The sequence below is a fragment of the Fusarium coffeatum genome (assembly GCF_003316985.1).
Source record: "Fusarium coffeatum strain FIESC_28 chromosome Unknown BRIP53273_contig_326, whole genome shotgun sequence".
NCBI lineage: Eukaryota > Fungi > Ascomycota > Sordariomycetes > Hypocreales > Nectriaceae > Fusarium > Fusarium coffeatum.
Genome location: NW_022158115.1, coordinates 20,764 through 42,056, shown reverse-complemented (window position 1 = coordinate 42,056; position 21,293 = coordinate 20,764). Strand labels below are relative to the sequence as shown.

The following is a 21,293-nucleotide window of genomic DNA, read 5'->3' as shown; positions in this document are numbered from 1 at the left end:
TTGTGCATCTGGCGTGTTATAACAAGATGTCAGCCACACTTGGACCCCTTCCTACTTACAAACGAAACTCATGGGACATTCTACTATCTTGTTCTTCTCACGATACTCACAGCTACTGTGTCAATGGGGACATGGTATTATACTGTCTTCTTGCCACACCTTGACCGCGACTGTCGCGATGTCATATTGATGTTAGGGAAGATAAACTTGGAAAGCAAGGGATATGTGATACTTGGGTCGATCTTTTACATTGGTGTTCTCTTCAGTATTGGAGGATTCATCTTTCTTAACAGTTGTTGCACACCAACAATTCGTGGAGGTACTCGAAATAAGAGATCTCGGTATGAAAACCCCAGCTTTATGTCTTTCTAACTTACAGCTCAGCTGAACATTTCCAGGGCAAGAATCGTGTGGCGTCTCAGGAAACTTCGACTCTTATGTGGGTTCGCGATATTTATCCTTCTGGTCATCGCTATCGAACTTCCAATTCAATGGAATGACATTCAAGGTGTCTACGACTTCGCGACCATCACCCAGCTTCTCCCTTTCCTTTTCTCAGTCGGCGTATTCCTGCGTTCTTGGGCGCTCTACGCCAGCAAAATTAGCACGACTGAAGAGAACGAACCACGACCGAGCTCAGCAACATCTTCACAAGAGGGTGAAGTAGTCCGAATTGCGAGGGTTCCTCAAGATTATAACCCGCGGATATATTATTATACACACTGGCAGCCTCCTTATTGGTATTGGTATAACCAGTATCAAGACAGAGAAGCGTATAATTACAACGATGACTACTATTACTACAACAACAATTATACGAATTGGCCAAGGGAATATCAAGAGCTACGATGGCCACAGGAAGTCTACTATACACGCTGGTCCTAAATTGTTATCCCTATTCATACTCAGATAATTGATAATCTATGTCCTCTCTTTCCGAATCAAGATTAAGGTGACCCTCGGTGAAGGTCGGTGAACCCCGCCGCACAGACCTTAAACCGGACCCCTTGTACTTGCACCCCGCAACCGTAAGTAAACAAAACCGTACATGACCAAAACCATAGACCTCCATCGCCATCGCCAAATTAACCTTCTTTTCGATTGATACCCCCGATAACGCAGAAATGTCGTCAAAGGAGACTTCAAAGAGCAAGGACAAGGATAAGTCCAAGGTTCACAAGCTCTCCCTTAAGGGAAGCGCTCGTCTTGTCGCTGAATTCGTACGTCTACAAAGCCGATTTCCTGTCTGTGAAGGTTTACTAATGGTCCGGGCTTATAGTTCCAATACTCTATTCACAGCATTCTGTATGGAGACTCTATCAGTCAAAGCCGAGGACGTTTATTGACAATTCGACAGCTTCCAACGAGGAGTCTACCCAGCAGAGGACTTTACAGTGTACGTCCTGCCGATATTATGCCCCGATCACTCGACTAATCATACCCAGCGTCAAGAAATATGGCCTCAACATGCTAGGTAACCGCATACCGCTTTGCTCGCGACTCTAATTAGCGGCCGTTCCGACTAACATTACCTAGTCTCGGCCGATGACCAAGTAAAGGCATATATCAAGAAGATCATGTCCCAGCTCGACAAGTGGATGGTAGGCGGCAAGATCTCCAAGCTTGTCATTGTCATCACAGATAAAGACACAGGCGAACACGTGGAACGCTGGCAATTCGATGTATGTTCTTCTCCGACCCTCCGACTTCAACATCATGATCTAACAAATTTAGGTCCAAATCTTCGCACCCGTCAAGAAATCCAAGTCCTCAAAATCCGCCTCCAAAGAACAAGAAAACGCTGCTTCAGCAGGGGCTGCTCCCACAGCCCCCGAAAAGACAGAAACTGAGATCCAAGCCGAAATCGCCGCCATCTTCCGTCAGATCACCGCATCTGTTACTTTCCTGCCCCAACTAAACGGCGACTGCACTTTCAACGTACTCGTCTACGCGGACGCTGATAGCGAAGTTCCTGTTGAATGGGGTGACTCGGATGCTAAGGAAATAGAGAACGGCGAGAAGGTGCAGCTGAGAGGCTTCAGTACGGCAAACCATCGTGTCGATACCTTGGTCAGCTATCGATTCTCGGATTAGTCAGGCGCAGAAAGTGTGCAAAAGACGGAGAAGTTTTGCTTTAGGGATTTCGGTATATCTCAGGAACTACAATCCTGATAGGCGTTACAAGGCGTCATGGGGGCTTTATTTGTTCATCTTCAATCTCGATGATCACGATGGATTTGTACGATACTACCAGGATATCTTGTTATTTAATTCATGCATACATAATAACTCAATCGTCTGAGTAGCGCATGCTCATCAATCACCTTTCTAATCGAAAACTAAACAAAGGCAGCACGAATACGACCGCCGTCTTCTCTTCAACCGCACGCCATTCACCATCCGATGCAACCTAACCCACCAATAGAGTCATGCTGGCTCACGCCTCGCTCATTTATGTACCAACGTTATCCTCTTTTAGACTCGCTTGAAAAAGTACACATATGCAAACTTGCGCATCTCGTCAACATCATGTGCTTCAACGACCTTCTCGTCGTTGAAGAGGACCCATGTTGGGACATTGGCGTCTCCCAAAGCCTTACGAATAAAGGCAACGTAATGTCTGGAACCAGTTAGCAATTATACACGATCTTGATACCAGGAAAAGACGTACCCAGCATGAATACTTGTACCTTTGTGGCATACAATGGATTTCAACTGGAAGCTAGCTGGCAGATCAGCGCTTCCAGCTGGTTCCTTTGCCGCAGGAGCAGCCCCTTCAGCAGGTGCATCACCATCCGTGATACCCTGGTCATCGGGGTGGTTGAAAAGCCAATCTGCAGCTCGCTCAATGTCGCCGTTGGTCTCCTTCAGGGCCTTCTTGGCTTGAGGAGCACTAAAGCCCATGGCTCCAAGCATTTCGACCTTTTCAGGATCTGCGGTGTCGCCACCTCCAGTTTGAGCGCTTAGGTCGAGAGGCGCATCGATATCCGGATCCTCCATATGACCAAACAACCATTCCATCGCGGCATTGGCGTCGGAATTGCCAGTGGCATGAAGGGCGCGTGCGCAGCGGTTATAAGGGAATCCCATGGCTTCTAGTTGAGCCAGGGCGTTAGACTCGGGCTCAAAAGCAGGTGCTTTGGCCTCCGGCTCGTCGGGAAGCTGCTCCTCTCCAGGCTGCAATCCCTTGGAAAGATAGGCGTCCAAGTTGAAAGGCTCGTCGGGCACGAGGACAGGAACGTCGACCTTGATTGGAACCCAGTTGACAACAGTCATCTTTCGCGCGTTTACAACCAAGGTATCGGGGAATGTCTTGAACAGTGATTGCTTCGTGAAGCCATCCTTGCTTCCACAAGCTGAGCAGGTCAAATCAACCTTCTCGGCTCCCGTAAGAATGTCAAGGCACTCTGTCAGTGACACGGGCTTGTAAGCATCTGGGCCATCCGATCCTTCCTCGCGAGGAAGCTTTTCCAGGGGTACATCAATGAAGATGTTGTCCTGCTCGTTGCTACTGTACCTCACCTTGTGGCAACCAAGGCATTGAAGTCTCTGCTCGAGTATGAAGCGGAAGGGTTGTGTAGGATCCTTTCCATCCGGGTGAGAAGATCGAGTGATGAGCTTGAACAAATGTTGGAGAAACTCAAGGGCGTCTTGCTGTCGCATAGTAGAGAATTCTTCGTGTCCTCGACCAATGAGATGCTTGAGCATGGCAGGTGCCAGCCCCTTCTGGTGTGTAATACCCTCCCCAGCCACGTCAACATCGGGCTTGGAGTACCGTCCAGACAAAAGTCCGTCTGCCACCTTTCGCAGCTGGGTCTCGAGATCGGAAGCAGGGTCGGGGACGATGGGAAGATCGGCGCCGGGTTGGAAGTATCGCGATTGGAATGAAGGCATGTCAAATAGACACTGGATGATACTGGCGAGATAGCAACTGTTTCCGAGGTTCTTCAGACCAGTAAGCCCAGGTCCGAACAAAGGCTTGAGCTCCTTTCCATCTTCAGTCGTCATGCTGAAATCCCACTTCAGGTTCTGTTCAATCTGCATCTCAGTCAAGCTTTTCTCGGTCTTTTGGCGCTCGGCAAGCACAATGCCCCAGTGGTTCAAGTGCTCGCCAAGCTTGTCGTCGACTCGTTCGTCATCACACTTATAGCAATAGATGTCTGCAGTACCTTCAGGGGTGATGGATCCAAGCTTAACAGCGACGCCATGGCCAGACTCGTTCGCGTGGGCAAGAGCATGCGAGTTTCCGTCAACGCCACCCATTTGCTTGCGACCACATCCAAGGTTACCACACTCTATACACAGCCAAAGGTTCTCGGCCAGATCACAAGCATAGCAGTGGCTAAGGTCGGTTTGCTCAATCTTCTTTGAAGGCGCCTGCTGAAGCATGAGGATATGTTCACAGCTGGTCAGCTCCTGTTCCCAAGCCTTAACCTCTTCTTTTCGAGAAAACGTGTTGGCCTTGAGAATGCTATCGATCATGGTTGCGAGCTTGGGGTTCGTTCGGTCGAGCTCAATGTTACAATCGAGGCATTTGACAGCCAGTGCTGTGTCGTATCGATCCTCCTCTGTCTCGGCGGCAATGGCCAGCTTGGACATCTTGGCAGGTGGTTCGTCTCGTTCGACGACTTTTCTTGAGCGGCGGATATTAAGTGCAAGAGGGTGCTGGGTCAGCGCATAGTGAAGCTTATCATGGTTTCGGTCGCCGGCACAGCCTCCGTTGAAGCACTGCAGACAAACATCAAGGCCGGTAGGATCATCCTGTTAAGCCGTGTTGTAAGCAGGGTTGTTTGCGATGGCATTCGATCGTGAAGGACCAAGCAAGCGGGAGAACCTTACGATGGAGTCAAAGCATTGAGTGCAATCTTCACGATAGACAGACTGAGAAGGACTGGGGGGTGTCAGCCCTATAGGAATATCAGCTTATGCACTGGCGTTTTGAGATTCGTTTCGAAGCTTGTCGCAGTTATCATGACCATCGGTCGATCAAATGGCGGGGTTGTTTTTTAGCGGTTCACGTACCGATCGATTCGAGATGCGGGCAAGCCATGATGGATAGTGTTGAGTTTTGTCTCTGTCTGTACGATAACGGTTGAAAAGACCAAAAGATAAAAGAAGGGTGCTGATGATTTGTACAAGTTTGGTGTGGAATCAAAAGCTTAGTTAAAGAATCATCATTGGAGATGGAGCTTGAAGTAGGTACAGTACCTGCGTAACGGATGAAGTGATAGGCGGTAGCACACGTCACTGGAGCTCTAAGTTGCCTGGGGAAGACAGCGGGGCAGGTACCAGCCACAGTCCGGGTGGCGCATGCTCTTGCATGATTCCATCTGGAGCCCATGACCTGTGTGATTCCACATAGCGGTTTTAATAGATTTATTATGGTCATTAAGTTCGCTTCATATACGAATAGTACTGTATCCATCAGTTCGATAGGAGAATTCAGAATCCACTGCTTTATCGGTAAACAACCTAAGAAGTGATACACTGTATAACGGAGAGAAGCCTACCCGGTAGCCATTCCTTTCTTGTTTTTAATGCAACATCCATCGTCTAAGAACACAGGATATAGTAATCTAGTTCTAGATTTTACATGGCATTAAGCATTTACTCAAACCTTATGTAGGAAATGTGGTTGACGGTTGTTTTCCTAGCATGGTCAGCTATAACCAGGACAGTGATCGAAGCGTACGGTATCGATATTGAGCATGCAATGAATGTTACCATCGAGGAAAAAGACAGTACGCAACATCAAGCACCCGAGGAAAGAATGAACCATTGGTTGATCTTGTTCCACTAATCATATAGTATTTCGTTAACAATCATAACCAGCCATCGAAGATGACTGCCCACTAACACAATTCTTTCTGTCCAACAATTCTTACAAACTCCTGAACATCAGATCAACCCCATCTTAGGCCTCGTTCTTCTCGTTGTGGGAAACCTCTCCCTGGTGATCATTACCACCAAACATCTTGCCTCCAGGGCCAGAGACACTCTGTCGGTGCTCCCAGGACTCAGTGGGCCGCCACTTAGTGGACTTGCTAGCAACACTGACTTCATCATAGAGCTGGTCGACCTCCTCAAGAGAGAGTCCCTTGGTTTCGTAGATGAAGAAGTAGACAAAGGCAATGCACAGGAAACAGCAGCCGAACCAGATGAAGAAGATCTTGGACTGGAGGTTGGCCTTTCCGGAGCCGTAGTCGACGAGGTAGGGAGTAGAGTAGGCTGTACCATGTTAGTGACTGCGATGTAGAAGTTTGTTATAAGAAGAAACTTACCAATAGCCCAGTTGAAGAGCCAGTTAGTAGCAGTGGTCATACTGAGAGACTTGGCACGGGTCTTGAGAGGGAAGATCTCGCCAGTGACGACCCAAGCCAGGGGACCCCATGTAGAGGCGAAGAAGAAGATGTAGATACAGACAAAAGAGACAGCGGCTTTCTGTCCAGCCAAGTTCTTGACGAAGATGGTTCCGTCGGCGTTCTGGCCTGTGGAGAATGTACCACACATGGCAACGATGAACTGTGAGACACACATGCCAATGGCACCCCAGAAGAGAAGAGGTCGTCGACCCCATTTATCGATGGCGTACATTCCAGGGATGGTTGAGGCGACGTTGATGGCTGATGTGATCATGGAAATGACGAAACCGCTGGAAATACCCGAGTTTTGGAAGTACTTGGTACCGTAGTAGAACTAGAATTGTTAGACATTTTTCACGAATCGAACTGTGTGTGAATGCTTACGATGAAATTGATACCGGTGAGCTGCTGGAGTGCCTGCAAAGCGCAACCCGTGAACTGACGCTTCAGAATAGGAGGTTTGAAGCAATCCAGGTAAGAGGCTGTGCCAAGGGTCTTCTCATACTCGTGATTGGCTCTAACCTCAGAAATCTCAGCCTGAATAGCAGGATGATCTGGTGTGAGACGGCGGATCTTGGAAAGAGCGCGGGCGGCATCTTCATGGCGGTCCTTCTTGATGAGAAATCGAGGAGTCTCGGGCAGCAAGAGCATGCCGAAGAAGAGGATGAGGGAGTAGAGAAACTGGACAGCGATAGGAATGCGGTAAGAGCCTGTATCGTTGCGTCCACCTGTAGCATTGTTGACAATGGCTGCGAGTAGGAGACCGATGGTGATGGCCCATTGATATGAACCGACGATGGCACCTCGAATCCACTTTGGTGCTGTCTCGGACTGGTAGAGGGGAACTAAGCCGTGTTAGTTACAGGGAGTTGCAGTATGGTTGCTGCGAGTACTTACTAATAGCAGAGATCTGACCAACGCCGAATCCAGCAAAGAATCGACCAGCCAGGAACATGGGAATAGCAGTAGCAGCAGTCTGAAGAGCAACACCCAGGTTGAAAACCCAGGTAGCAATCATAAGACCAGGACGACGACCGATATAATCAGTCATGAACGGAGATGATAGAGCGCCGAAGAAGGTTCCAGCAGAAAGGATCGAGACAATGCCTGACTCCTGAGCTGTTGTAATAGTACGGTTGCCGTTGGCATCTATGTATCCGGTGCTGAAGAGCCGCTGCCAGTATGGCATAGCCAGGATACCAGAAATGGTACCGGTATCATATCTGTAGGCAACTGGTCAGCCTGGGCTGTAGTAGAATAGTTAAGAGGAGACATACCCATAGAGAACACCACCAAAGGCGACAAAGGCTCCAATGGCGATAGCAGGCCATGCCTTGCCAGCCTCCTCGGGCTTACTGAGAGATGCCCTTCGAAGAGTATTCATTTTCGGTAATTGCAGCTCCTCGTAGCCAAATTGAAGCTGAAGGTGTTGATACGTTTGTTTGTGTAGGAAGGAAGAAGTGGAGGAAAACAAAGCTTAGTGATACTTTGTTTATGTGTGAGTAACCTGGGACGAGAAAATCAGTTGCACATGAGGGCGATTGCTCCATTTTAAACACAAACAAGGCTGGTCGACAACTCAGGGACTAATTGACTTTGGTGTGTGCACAAACGGCCACACTCAAAGCCAAACTCAAAGCTCGTAATGCGAGGAGCTGCAGCTCTCTCTGCTGTTAGCTTCTGTACGGCTCGATCGGCGAGTGGACAGCTCACTTGGGTAGAGGTCTCTTGATGCGGAGCAGCCGCACCAACAACTTACGATTGACGAAGCTAGACCAACAAATTACCACAGAAGGGATTAGTCTATAGTATTAGGCGAAACTGAGGGGTTGCCACTTGGAGGGTTAACAAGCATGGGGTTGAGGGGGGAGAGGGTCATGTGGTCATTGGTTCAATAAAGATCTCGTTGTTTTCCCGCCCCAGAGTCAAGGTCAGCCCAGGGCAAGTGTTTCTACTCGAGGCAGGCCATCCATGTCGTCACCGGCGGAGTTGACGATGTCTGCTATTAAACGCCTTCGCCGCATTGAGACCGATGGTGGTGGCAGACTAGGATGAGGAATAGAACTAGGGCTAGGGAGGACGGGTAGATGGTGGCGCTCTCTTCCGTTCGACGATGTTGCATGATATTGAAGACGAGAACGAAGAGAGCTGTCATTGCTTTGCCATGTAGAAGGATCGATCCTTTGGTTTGTGCAAACTCTCATATCCTTCAAACTCTCCCATTTCAAGGGTTGCAGATAGACTACTTCTGCATGAGACATACTCTATTTCCCCAGGCTCTCACCCACCCCAGAAATGAAACGATAGCAAAGTCTTACTCCACAGAACAAAAATGTTGGAGAGACCTGGAGAACTTGAGACTAGAGTGCTACCTAATGCTGGGGTTGAGAGTGGATCCTTCCCCGAGCCAAGACCCGGGCCAGGCCGGCTCGGCGACGCAGATGCCGAATCCTATTACCAATTCAGGAAAGTCTATTACTTCACCAAGCAATAACAGTCCAATCCTTTGCCACAAGTAAGCAATAAGATTTATATCGCAGCGACAATGAAGATAGCTTCAATACTAATGCCATAGCGCAAAAATAGCAGTAGACGTTTGCTGTGTTCCAACTTCCTTCTTTCTCAGCGCATCAACAGCCAGCATCTTATGTTTACTGTGTCTGGTGACTGGCGACTGGATACAATTTACTTATAGCGCGCACGCAAAGACCACCGGTTTCGGGCCTTTTGTGGGAGAGTTCCTGATCCTCTGAAGATGGATTTCAACCCCAACAAACCTAACCTCTTTCGTGTCGCTTCGCTTCGGTGCAAGGGAAGGAAATCTGAAGACCAACAATAGATCACAAGACTCGTTGCTTTTTCCTCTCTTCCGTTACACGAGTTACCACATGAATACAATCACATCATAGAGTACTGTCCAGATCGTGTTCTGGTTTAGTGTCAAGTAGTTAGTGTTCATTTCCTAATGAACCAATCTCCTCTAATCATGCAGACAGTGACATTTTGGTAAACGCGTCCCGTCTACACCATTATTCAGGTCGGTCACTATGCACACAGACGCAATGCGGCGTTACAAGGCTGAGTGAGGGAGAGTGTGACAGACACCTTCAGTGGTTGGAGATGGAGGTAACCCTTATCTATGGCTGGACCAGGGCTCTAACCTTAACTTTGTTACTGAGCACCTGCAGGACCATAGTCAATTACGGCAGCATTTGTATTGTGAAGCGAACGTTTGTTTGTTATTGTGAAATGTAAAGAGAAGAAGCGAGCTTGCATGTGTTTGTGCCGAACGATACACAGTGACATGCTGTCTTGCTCTGAGATATGCTCGCGTATTGAGTTGGATAATCACCCTCGTGACATGAAAGTCAAGATATCAACCTCAACTCGACTGATCAGTGGCTGATCCTCATACTGTCGTCTCGGTCTCAACTTGATTCTCCATCCCCGATCCCCCAGACATTAACTCCATGGGGTTATCAGAAACCCCCGCATCTTGGCTGGACCATTGATCCTGTCAGTCGGCGATCACTCAGTCTGTGTCTGATGAACTCAATTCCCCAGACCATTCGAGACAGCCCACCATCATCTCCAACTCTCACTCTACATCCCCCCGCAGTTGTCGGACCGGTGTTGGACCCTGGCCCTGGTCTAGCGCAACTCTTGTTAGACGGTACCACCGAAAGCTGCACCGTTTCAACGGCTATCGGCATCTTGCTAAGGAGTTCTGAATAAATTCTTTTGCAAGTTATAGACAGGGATAAATCGGCATGTCTGAGGTGCTTCGATCAGACAATCCTGTCGGCGGTATTATGGAGCATGGTCTTTGTGTTGGTGGTGTCTTCAATCCGGGGATCAAAAAGATCGACAGTGACCGTTGAGAGGATGGACGAATGATAGACTGACAGACAAGCGTATGACTTGCAGACACCATTTCCAGGACTTTGTCGGACCGTTGGTTTCTTGATGAGTCGTTTGACAATAGTGCCGACTGTAACCTGGAGTTGCAGCTCCAACACCTCCGCGAAATGCAAGAGCAAAGTATGCATATGCAGGCATGACTCTGATCGTTCTGTGCTCGGGTTTAGGTACGGATAGACTATGCGGGGTTGAGATAGACGAAACTCCATAAGGATTGAAGAATGGCGAAAGCTGGGGAGTTACCCCAATCGTGGGTACAAGAGCTCAGCTAAAGGCATACATTGGCGTGCCCGTAGCCCCCGCTAAACTTGGTGGACGTCTGTCTGTCCATAAGTACCTTTTTCAGTAACACAAGTACCCCCTGGACGTATAGGTCTAAAGTGTCAGAAAGGGTCTGGTTGAAATAGGGTTATTTTGTATTGCCTTGGACTGTTGATTTCCCAATACTTTCATCATTATCTGCACATGCTTTAGATCTTGGAATTCTTGGTGCTTGGTGGGATAAGCGACCAATCTTGGTAGTACTAACCCCAAGGACAACCTTCCACTCTTCCCTCCCAATGTATCTGCCCAAGCTGAGCCTCAGCATAAGTGAAGAAAGCATTTAGAATAGTAGTTAGTCATTATTTAAAAACTTGGGCCAGCTCTTAGGTGAATCATTACTGGGCCCTTAGCTTTGGATAACAATTTTCTCCAAGCCATCATATTCTCAGTTCTTACGCAGCCGCTTGCTAAGGCGCTCACCACCACCGACCGAAACAAATCTTTCCATGAGCGACTTAGCCATCTCAACAGCAGTCTCTACATGTTGCTGAGCCTGATCATTACACTCTTGAGCTTTAGTAATGTGATCTTGCGCTTTGTCTGTATACTTCTGAGCTTGAGCTGCATGCATGTGGAGCTCCTTCGCCTTCTCGTATGCTTCGTCAAATTCTCCCTGGGTTGCTTCCCAAGACCCTGCTTTTTCCTCTTGGATTCGGCTCTGAACTTCGGACAGGCGCTTTCCAAACTCATTCTGAATGTTGATGAGCTCTTGTTGGTATTTGTCAGGGGTGGCGTTGCTGCTGTTGTTAGTCGACTCTTGAACGTTGGATAAGGAGGAGTTATCGTCCACGGCAATGATCTGGCTGTTTGACGAGCTTGGACGAGAACTATGCTTGAGCACAGGCGGGATCCGATTCTCGGTCTCCTGCCTGCCCATGAAGAGAACACGCTCTCTTTCAGCGTTATCGAGATGCGGATAGAATGGCTGCTTGGGGTCGAGCCTGACGCCCCAGTGTTGCTCCATGGTTGAGTACATCTTCCGCAAAGCCCCGTCTCCCTCCTCAAATATTGCCTGAACGGCAAAGAAGAAGGGATAGTAAGGGCAGGGCCCGCTTCTGAAGTATTTTCCTACCCCTACCACCTTCCTATAAGCTTCATGTTGGCTTATAGCCGTAGCAGCGGTGATCCATTTACCTGCGGATCTTGCTTAGTATAAGGTTCAAATCGAGAGCTGTGTGATCAAAAGTGTTGTTTGTCAAGTACGTATTGCGGGCATCTCCAGATGTGCCACTGTCACACCCCAAGTAGATTCACTTACCGGTTTTAAGGTAACTGCACAGCTCATGAATGCCCTGTCGCGACATAACGGCTCGGGCCCTTTCATAGGAGGAAAGAACCTGCTCAATTTGTTGTTTGGCCCATCCTTCGCTTACTGCCGTGCCAGTCAAGCGCCTCAAGTCAAAGCTGTCGAAGCTGAGGGCATGATCACAGCCGAAGGCACAGTCGACCGGGAAATGCTCCATGAGGGCGATTAAAGACCATTAGAGCTGGAATGATACAGTAGTCTTGAGCAAGGTTAGAGTTGCTTTAGGCTGTCTGGCCTGCTTATGGAAGAGTTAGTATGAGCACCATACGGTTCAGGATATCGTTTCCACACATGCACCTAAGACCTAAGTGACGGAACCGGCGCTGGAATAGTTGTAGGATGCCAACCCTAGGGCTCAAGCTTCTAGGGTGAAGTTGTAGAAAGTGAAGCACAAAAAGAAGAAGAAAACGAGCGAGGGTGGAGTCTGATCGCGTTAGGCATATATGTTTGTGTTATAGACACTTCAAAGGCGTCAAGGGCCTACTGTCTGCCACTGCCAGAGTCACTGCTGCCTGCCACTGCCAGTGAATAAAAATAACTACCTCCAAGTCTCGGTCTCTTGGAACCCAGCAGAGAGATGGACTTGGACAATGTCACGGTACAAACAATTCATGAGAGAACAGTTTCTCATATCCAATATACAAGTATTCATATTGTTTGAAGTACTTAAGATAATTATATACTTTATGATAATATACCAATTCGGCAGGATGGCTAACCTTTCCCATACATCAATGCTTGCTAAATAGCCCATCTACAGCCAAGTTTTACTCGTACTGAGCCTCTTGTAACTACTCAACTTCGGCTTCTTAAACTCCCTCCCCGTACTTTCCCCTTCATCAACCTCCTTTCCGCTCGCCACATCCTGGAAGAAATAGTGATTCGCACTTGGTGCAAACGCAACCTTCCACGGCACGACGAGATGTCTCTTCTCAGGGCCGCCTCCGCAGCTCCCGTGCAGACTGTTGCTGGGCGGACTGTTAATCGCCAACGAGAATAAGTTCTGCGGCTCTGTGAAGTCTGTTACTAGACCAGAGCGCATCATGAAGTAGCCGAGACAGAAGAGGTTGATGGCGAAGACAAGGACCAGGATAACGTAGAAGATGTTTTGCCAGCCTTGGGTGTGACCGGAGGTATATTCTTGTGTGATGAGGGATGCGTTGAAGGGTTGGAGGAAACCTGGGCCGTCGTCGATGACGTTCAAGGGATACTTTTTGGGATCTTGGTCCCAGTAGTGGCGGAAGGGACTGTCGATGGCGCTAATCATGATGAGGGAACTGGAGTAAACGGCTAGGGCTTCGGCCATGGAGGGATAAGAGGCTGGCATCTTGGGTTCGTGGAGGGCGAGTTGGGTGAGGATGCGAGCATTGGAGGCGTTGTTGTTAATAACGCCCCCGTTGAGATCCATAGATAATCGCCATTGATCGGCAAGCCACTATTTCTGTTAACGTTGATCATGTCATAGGGGTATGTTGAGTTTACCTTCCAGTCCAGGGATGGGAAAGACCAGCCTTGATCAGCAGGGAACGACCGACGATATGCGTTCTCATCCTCGTCATCCTCACAGTGAGCATTCATATTAGCACCAGCAGTGCCGGAAATGCTAAATTCGGTCGAACAGTTGGGAGAAACCCAAGATCGGAGTTGGCAGAGAGTGTAGTTCTTATTCCCAGAGGTCTTGCCAAGGGTGTAGATAGCGTCACCAGCATAGACGGTTGCGTTGGTGAGGAGATTGAAGTCGAAAGGGTACTGTGACAAGTTAGATACTATCCCATACTCAGGCACGTTGACTTACCATTTGGAAGACGGGAGGGCGACGTTCGTACTTGGGTCCCCATTTGAAAATGTCATCAACATCAGTTCGGTTGAGATAATAAGGCTTATCCTTGCTGTTAACCGGCTGGGGCACTTCGCCTGTCCAGCCAGCCCATCCAGTCTTCTGGCCAGGCACGGAAGTGTTGTTGTTCTTAGCATTAGGCCACTCCGTGTAGACAAGAGGAGACAGCTCATCCCGGTCCATATCGACACATAGAACATTAACAGAAGGTGAGACAACACCAGCTCGAATCTTGTATTCCCCCACACCAGCAAGATCATCGGGTTGCAGAATCCCATTCTTCTTGAGAGTAGCAGCACCATAGATACCAGGATGAGGAAGTGCCAGGGTGACATTATTAATGATTCTTCCCGTCTCCTCAAACTGCGCAGCAACATCGCCATGCTCCGTCTCAATCCACTGGGAGTACAGGGTGGTGTTGTCGAAGAGTAGCGTAGTTCCACCGGGTCGCTTCTTCAGGTCTGAAGGAATTTCAGTTCCATTTTGGTTGATGTTTGTCCACACGGTCATGTAGTTGAGCAGATTTCGGTATGACTGTCCAGAGAATTGAACGTTCATACATGATTCTGCGGCGTGGACATCTTCGGTCATGTTGAATAGATAGGGACAGTCTTGACGGACGTGCGCAGCGTTGGCGTATGAGGCCTTTACGTAACCTTGGAGTTCCTTGTGTACCCAGCTTCCAGACTTGAGTTTCGGCGAGACCATGGCGTCTGAGGCAGTGGTGTAGAATGCAGCAGCAAGGGTGGCGGTTAGCGATAGCATGCCGAGAAGAGTCAGCGATGATGAAGGAAGAGTCTCAAAGTGAGTGATTAGAGATCCTGGCTGAATGACCCAATTTCGCATTGTCATCTCAGCAAGAGACATTCCCTGTGCCCTTCGAATAAAAGCTCGTCGGGTGAGAACTTGTCCGAGGCAGGAGACAAATACTGTGACGAAAGACATTTCGATGGTCTTTGCTAGAAGAGCGGCGAGTGTTGTGGCGGTTGATGGTGAGAGTGAAGCTCCTGAAGCGATCTGGTGACCCCATCGTGGTTGGAGAATGGCCGTCACTAGCCAGATGCCACTTCCAACAGTTGAGTAGATAGATAGGATATAAATGGTTATTGAGAGCCAACTTGATCTGGGCTGGTGAATATCTCGATCTGATGAACAACCCTTTGGAGGTTCAGCTGTAGAGTATAAGCATGAGAGTATCACAAATATTCATCAAACTTACCAAACTTCTTATAAAAGATCTCATCATCATAGTCATCATCTATCGTGTCTCTCCTAGGCTCAACAATCTTTGGAACATTCTGTCCAGAAGATGAAGGCGTGATCTCTCGTTCTTGTGTTTTGGGCATCTCTTTGACCTTTTCAGATTCGCCACCAATGTTTGTCTGTGAATTACCTCTAGAGCGAGGCATAGACGGTGCCCAAATCTCAGAATATGGCTCTGGAGTTCCTTGCATGTCGGAAGTACGGGGACTAAAAGAACCCTCTGGAGGATGACGAGGCGAGTCGCCCATCAAGTTGTGGTAGGAATGCGGTGTCTCAGGCGGGCTCAACTTGTGATGTTGATTCGGATCCGGAGATTGATTCTGAGACGGCGACGATCCCATTGAAATCCCTAGCCCCGAAGCGGAACCAGGAGCTGTTTTGAGGTCAGACATCTCGTGGTGTCCCCCTTCTGATGACATGAGGGACTGGTAGCCACTGCTGTTTCCAAAGATATTTATGCCGTGAGATCTCCTTGGCGGCTGGAGATTATCAATAAAGTACTCGTCCGAGTAAGTAAAAGGGCTTGAAGTAGACGGGTCGGCCATTGCGGTGTAGGGGGAGGGGGGCAATGGAGATTAAGGACGTGATTTTTTCTTTTCTTTTTCTGATCATATGCAGAGAATGATGCTGTTGCTGATGCTGGTTCGAGGAAGCTAGACCCATGCTCTGGTCCGTCCCGTTCAACAAGAACGTTGAAAGTTGCGAAATCCACTTGATCAGCAGGGATATGGAAAGGATCGCTGGGTTCGGTTAAGTTGACGTGGCGCAAGACAGGGACAGAACCAACAACAACAAAGAGGGAGGATTACGGATAAAGAGGGAAGATGTAGTTGCTAAGAGAGTGAGTATCTAAATTTGCAGCGGTCAAGCCTAATATCCATCCCCATATGGTCCTTGCTCCCGAGTCTTCCTTTTTCTTTCTTTGACACAGACACAGACACAAACATAAACACGTAATATTTTAGAACGACGTAAAATAGCATAGGGACCCAGTTTACTACTTTAGATCCATCTCTACTGTTGTAATGCGTGGGATAAGGCTGAGTCTTCAGGTGGATTGGATGTTGGAGGGAGGCTGACCGCTGGCTACTCTACTGTACTGTGGACCACGATCGATCAACATTTGAGCAGGGCTAGTGGTGACATTATGATCCTATGCTCTGTATAGGCTATCATCTTATGCTGTAAGCTCTAATTGAGAGGGCAACAAACAGTACATGTACATGTAAAAATAGCTGTTGCTCTTTCAATCACAAGTGGACAGTAAAGTTGCGACATCGTATCTAAGCCCCCTGCTTGCCTATTGCGGGTCTAATAGCCCTGCAGATCTTTTGATACAGCGGGCAGTTCTCCCTGCAAACTTAATCAATGAAAAGCCATCTTTAGGAACGCCACTGTTTCATCTCAAGCTTCACTAAGTCTCACAACATTATATCATGATGAGCACTGAATTCAATTGGAGACTGTCAACGTCAACCAATCTGAGCATTTTCTCTTTGAGCTGCAGACTGCAGTTCATCCCAAAGCTAAGGCTAAAGCTAAGGCTAAGGCTGTGTAACGCTGCACTGCAATGCACCTCGCCTCTCATAGTCATAGTGGATCAGATCACTTCTGCTGACAGGTAGATAGATCCACCTCTGGTCCTCCATTCCATGATTATGTACCAGGGTATACGGAGTATTAGCTGGACGATAATAATTCCGATATCCATTCCCCGACTGTCAGGTGAATCGCCAAGTCTTTGTATGTTACAGGTGTCACTTGATTGAACTCACCGTTTCCGTCTCCGAAGCCATGTCAAGAGAAGAATTAAATCCGCAAATCATGAAATTCGAGTGTAAAACTCAGAGATTATGTATAAATCAAGGATTCTTGTAGGTAAGCACAAGTAGGATTTTAGGATCTGGGCCCCAGCTGCGTCTTATATTCCATCCTCGTGGCTGAGTCCAAACAAACGTCAGCGAAGGATCTGGAGTTGTAAAGATATACGAGTACATCACAAGACATGGGACGATACAAAGAAATCTCGCGTATCCGTTGCTATGGTCAAGTCCGCGGCAGGGCAGCTTATGAAGCCACCAGATCCTTGATGCAAGGCGCAACGTAAGCCTATCTCAAGCTTATTTAGATCCAAGCCACGCAAATCCATCCAATAACTTACACCGCCAAATAACATTCATTATGTACTGCGCATATTGCCTGTAAGGGAACGTCTGTCATTACAAAAGTCCTCTCATCATGATATATACACACGCATCTCACTTCCATACAAATGTCCCTTTGGTATCTGAACGTCATCACTATGGAAATCGTGCAACATAAGCCAGCAAATCATTCGTAGAATAAGTGTGCACCATAACTCGTTTGAAGCAAAAAGATATGCTGCACACTCTGCTTTCCGAGCGTCTTCACTTTTGGCGGCATTAAACTCTGCATCGGATTCCTTCAGTTTAAAGAACGTCGCCGAAAAAGACAACCGCAATGCCGGGAGGATTTCTTGGAAGTACGTCTTCATCAGAAGGTCTTCCTTGTCTGCACCCCCAAAGCGTGGGAATGCTTGACCATTGGATGCTGCGTTCATTTGGCACAGAACCTCGTCGAAATGCGATCCTATAACATCATGTACGCTAGGCGTCTGTGAATCCCCAGAGTTTCTCAGGGTCTCGTCCAACTGGCTAAGTACCGAATGAAGAGCGTCCTGAGCCTGCCAGCCATAAACAGGAGTGTCTCGTTGAAGTTGGATCTCCGTCTTTGGCGCCAAGAGAGTGTTGAGATGATGAAAAAGCTGTCCACGAGTTGCACCCGTCTCTTGTTGTAGATATCTTCGATAAGAGATGAGCAGCTTGGGCAGAGAGAATTCTCTGGGGCACCAAGCGAAGTAACATGGGTTAGGGATGTATCTGAAACAGAGATCTCTGATGTGGAATATTTGGCCGATCATACCCATTAATTCAAATGTTACTGTAAGGTATTAATAAGCTGAAAAGTCATTCGTGGGTATAATGTTGCTTACCTGGGAAGATATGCGATGTTACAGCGCCTTCTTTCAAGAAATAGTTTGCCGACTTGCGATCACAACCAAAGCCAGTCAAAGTATCCGCAACATCCGTTCGACTCGCCAAGCGAATAAAAGGAGAATCATGGGTATCGCCATTAGAAACCTTTCTAGGCGATAGAATTGTCGGGAGTTGTCCAAAAGCAAGCCTCATAGCCTCTCGATCCGGAATCGGCCTAGTTTCTTCGAAAACAGCTTTATCCAAGGCTTGGAAATAGAACATAAGGCCAAATCCACTGATCTTATGACCTTTAACAAGATATCCATTGCCTTCGGCTTGGTAAATGTTGTAAGTCGGGTTAAAGTCACGCCAGTATATACCCAGCATAGCCAGCATCTCTATCAACTGGCTCATGGTGGTGGTTGCGTATGGACGGTTGACTGATGGTGGCATATCATCCCAGCTCTTTCTCTCACTTTGTAAAGCTGCGCGGAGACTGTGTTTTCCCGAGATGGAGCTTAAGATCGCTTGGGCACTGGCTGGACGTGGTCTTAGACTCATGATTTGTTGTCTTGTCCAACTTTGGGATTGGTTCTCCATTTTTTGCAGACTTGATAGGAGAGTGAGCCATGTTGCTCTCTCGTTCTTGATCACTCGACCTGCTTTGTTTCTTGTATTTGTAGGAGGTGGTTCGAGATCCGTACGAGTGTCATCCAAACTCTTTCGCGTCCCATCGATAAAGTACACCTGAGCATCTTGGATAGGCCCATCAGTAGATCCAGGGGTCGAGACAAAGATGAAGGGAACTTCAAACTGAATCTCTGTCCGAAACTCTTTCGCTTTCCAGATCTTTGTCCGAGAGTTACTCCATCGTCCCATAACGTTTGCTCCGCAGTTTGGTGGTGAGCGGAACTGCTTGAGAGAAAAGGGTGCTTCGGGACTAGGCTCTATAGGAGACTTGACTACACTGCGCATGGTGATAGCTCTCATCAAATCTGTAGTCAAGCGCTGGTTTCCACTCATCTGCACATAGTATTCGGGATGCTTCAGTTCAGTCCTGGACATGATGGGGAATGCTGATAGGATGGAGGAGTTGTCGGCGAGACTGAAGCTGGTCATCACCGAACCTACTATTGAGCGATTGCGGGTCGAGGTTATTGAGAACGCGTCTGTTGAATTGTACACGCGTTGATACACATGTGACTTTTCAAGCATCTCTTCGAATTCCTTTCTTGGCGGCGACGAAATTCCATTGCTCGCCTTAGATGTAGTCTCGGCTGAAGAAGTGCGCTTTGGTACAGGTCTTGATATCTGAGGAACCATTGGTTCTTGCAGAGGAAAGCTCAAAGACTTCTCGCTCGAATTGAAGCCGTTCCAATGATTTTCCTCTTTATATGATGTGGCCATAGATGAGTTCTCCGTCTCGTCGTCGTCCTCTTGCCAATTAGCGAGGGTCGTCCCCAAGGATGATCTATTCGAAGGGAATAGAGCTGGGTTCTCCATAATGTATGTATTGAATAAGGCCTCGATTCTTTCCACGCGCTGTTGAGTGAGTTCGCTGTTTTGTAGAACCTTTTCGATCTTCTTGGCTAGTTTGTCCTGAGATTCCATGATGACCACGTCCGAGTCACTATTTGAAGTTAGCAGCTGTAGAGTTGATATGTAGAGAGGCGCACCATTGTAGGATATTTAGGATAAGAGTGACAGAGCTCTTATGAGCCTGCATCTCCCGTATGTACTTAACTACATCATCCTGCACTCTGAACCACTGAACCTTATCCCATTTATTCAAATGCAAAGTCCGATTCTCATCCAACGGCTTGAGCGTTGAAATCAGCCGATCGCACGTCGTAACCAACTCGCTAATGGTGACCGTCGCATCGTGAATGTCAACTGACATCCGCGCTGTCTTTGGTACCGAATCAGGATCATCGATAAGACCTTTCAGTCGCTCGATAGCCCAGTGCAGTTCTCTTGTTTCAGCGTGTGCCCAGATCACTGTTCGGGGACAATCTTCAAGACTGGTCTTTACTTTGTCGAAGACTTTAACGATGGAAGCTGCGACTGTTAAGAGGCCGGCTACGCCACTAGCGATGCTCAGAGGGTCCATGGTAGAGGGTGAGAAGCATGGACTGATCGAGTGGCATTTTGTGAGGGTAACATGGAAGTTATAGTCTCAGCTGAAAATCAGGCTGGCGGTTCTTGACTGTTACAGGATAGTCAAGTTCTGTAGGCTGGCAGCCTTATTGACCGATATTGCCTCAATGATGTAGTGGTGCATAATGATTAGGTTCGAGGAGTTGTTTGTCCGGATTACAAATGGATATAAGATCCCAGTCAGTTAAGCACAAATGGTATGGTAAGTCCAACGTTTCAGAATGTCAGATTCTATATGTTTCGTTTGAGTCTGCCTTGGCTGTTTGGTGAGGCGTTTTTATGCCCGTGAGTTCTGCGCATGTTAGGTCCAGATGCGGCTTGCAAGTTAATACAGGTGGCATGACTCTAGAGCATCATGTTTCATCATGTGTAACTATGATTTGGAATTATTGCTTCAACATTTCATTCAAGTTATAACAAGCGAGCAATAGTACTCAATACTCCAGTTGTGTTTGCTGTAGATGTCAACTTGTCTCATGCCATGTCTAGGGTGGCTAGATAGTTAACGATAGGCTGGGTCAAGTTAGCCTCTCCATACCTCAGATGTTTGCCAATATTGAATTGTCTGCTCACAACTTGTGTTTCTAGGAAGGATCAATTCACTTGATCTCACTTGCCATTGTCAGTCCCAATACCCGTCCATGCATAATCAGCCGCAACAGACCGGGATGTATCCCCTCCAACCACCTGACAATCTCCACCAACTTCATCCCCCCCTCTTTCATCGTCTCTCCCCCTCCTTCTCTCGCCGTCCAGCCCTACGAGTCTAGTCTAGGGCTGACAAGCTGGGTCCTTTGTGAGCGGCAGACTACAGGGATGTTGAACGGCCCGTCAAGGGTTCTTTTGGGGGCCAAGCTCGACGATGTCACCAGAATGAGACCTATCCTGGTTATATTTCTCTGCCAGCCGTCTTACATACATGTAGCCGCTGGAGCCAAGCCCGGCGAAGCGCTTCAACGGCGTGTCAAGTCATACCAGAGCGTGAATTAGAACTCGTCCCGTGTTTGTGCATCCGGGGTTTGAGATGAGTTGGCCGCTGATGGACCTGAGACGCTGAAGACTGTGTAAGCGCTTATGTTTCTGGCGTGCATAGTATAGATGTTCCTGGTTCGATCAAGAGGATAAAA

The 21,293-nt window shown here is 48.0% G+C and overlaps 6 protein-coding genes across 6 annotated transcripts; 1 reads left to right on the top strand and 5 right to left on the bottom strand.

The window, feature by feature from the left end:
- Positions 1-1,124: 1,124 nt before the first annotated feature.
- Positions 1,125-2,094, top strand: FIESC28_10652 (uncharacterized protein; the record flags this gene model as incomplete). The annotated part of the gene is made up of 6 exons (XM_031164783.1): positions 1,125-1,220; positions 1,280-1,305; positions 1,358-1,396; positions 1,446-1,474; positions 1,537-1,682; positions 1,735-2,094. 6 exons carry the CDS (start codon positions 1,125-1,127, stop codon positions 2,092-2,094), a joined length of 696 nt encoding a protein of 231 aa, XP_031011145.1.
- A 381-nt stretch (positions 2,095-2,475) lies between these two features.
- FIESC28_10651 (uncharacterized protein) lies at positions 2,476-5,050 on the bottom strand (the record flags this gene model as incomplete). The annotated part of the gene is made up of 4 exons (XM_031164782.1): positions 2,476-2,620; positions 2,672-4,761; positions 4,840-4,907; positions 5,023-5,050. The coding sequence occupies 4 exons, from the start codon at positions 5,048-5,050 to the stop codon at positions 2,476-2,478; spliced, it is 2,331 nt and encodes a 776-aa protein (XP_031011144.1).
- An 864-nt stretch (positions 5,051-5,914) lies between these two features.
- On the bottom strand, positions 5,915-7,746 carry FIESC28_10650 (uncharacterized protein; the record flags this gene model as incomplete). Its single annotated transcript, XM_031164781.1, has 5 exons — positions 5,915-6,228; positions 6,282-6,696; positions 6,747-7,207; positions 7,260-7,585; positions 7,640-7,746. 5 exons carry the CDS (start codon positions 7,744-7,746, stop codon positions 5,915-5,917), a joined length of 1,623 nt encoding a protein of 540 aa, XP_031011143.1.
- Positions 7,747-10,992: 3,246 nt separating this feature from the next.
- On the bottom strand, positions 10,993-12,070 carry FIESC28_10649 (uncharacterized protein; the record flags this gene model as incomplete). The annotated part of the gene is made up of 3 exons (XM_031164780.1): positions 10,993-11,692; positions 11,742-11,778; positions 11,866-12,070. 3 exons carry the CDS (start codon positions 12,068-12,070, stop codon positions 10,993-10,995), a joined length of 942 nt encoding a protein of 313 aa, XP_031011142.1.
- A 597-nt stretch (positions 12,071-12,667) lies between these two features.
- FIESC28_10648 (uncharacterized protein) lies at positions 12,668-15,558 on the bottom strand (the record flags this gene model as incomplete). Its single annotated transcript, XM_031164779.1, has 4 exons — positions 12,668-13,348; positions 13,396-13,662; positions 13,709-14,922; positions 14,970-15,558. The coding sequence occupies 4 exons, from the start codon at positions 15,556-15,558 to the stop codon at positions 12,668-12,670; spliced, it is 2,751 nt and encodes a 916-aa protein (XP_031011141.1).
- A 1,634-nt stretch (positions 15,559-17,192) lies between these two features.
- On the bottom strand, positions 17,193-20,119 carry FIESC28_10647 (uncharacterized protein; the record flags this gene model as incomplete). The annotated part of the gene is made up of 4 exons (XM_031164778.1): positions 17,193-17,212; positions 17,267-17,974; positions 18,027-19,639; positions 19,686-20,119. 4 exons carry the CDS (start codon positions 20,117-20,119, stop codon positions 17,193-17,195), a joined length of 2,775 nt encoding a protein of 924 aa, XP_031011140.1.
- Between the last annotated feature and the right edge of the window lie 1,174 nt (positions 20,120-21,293).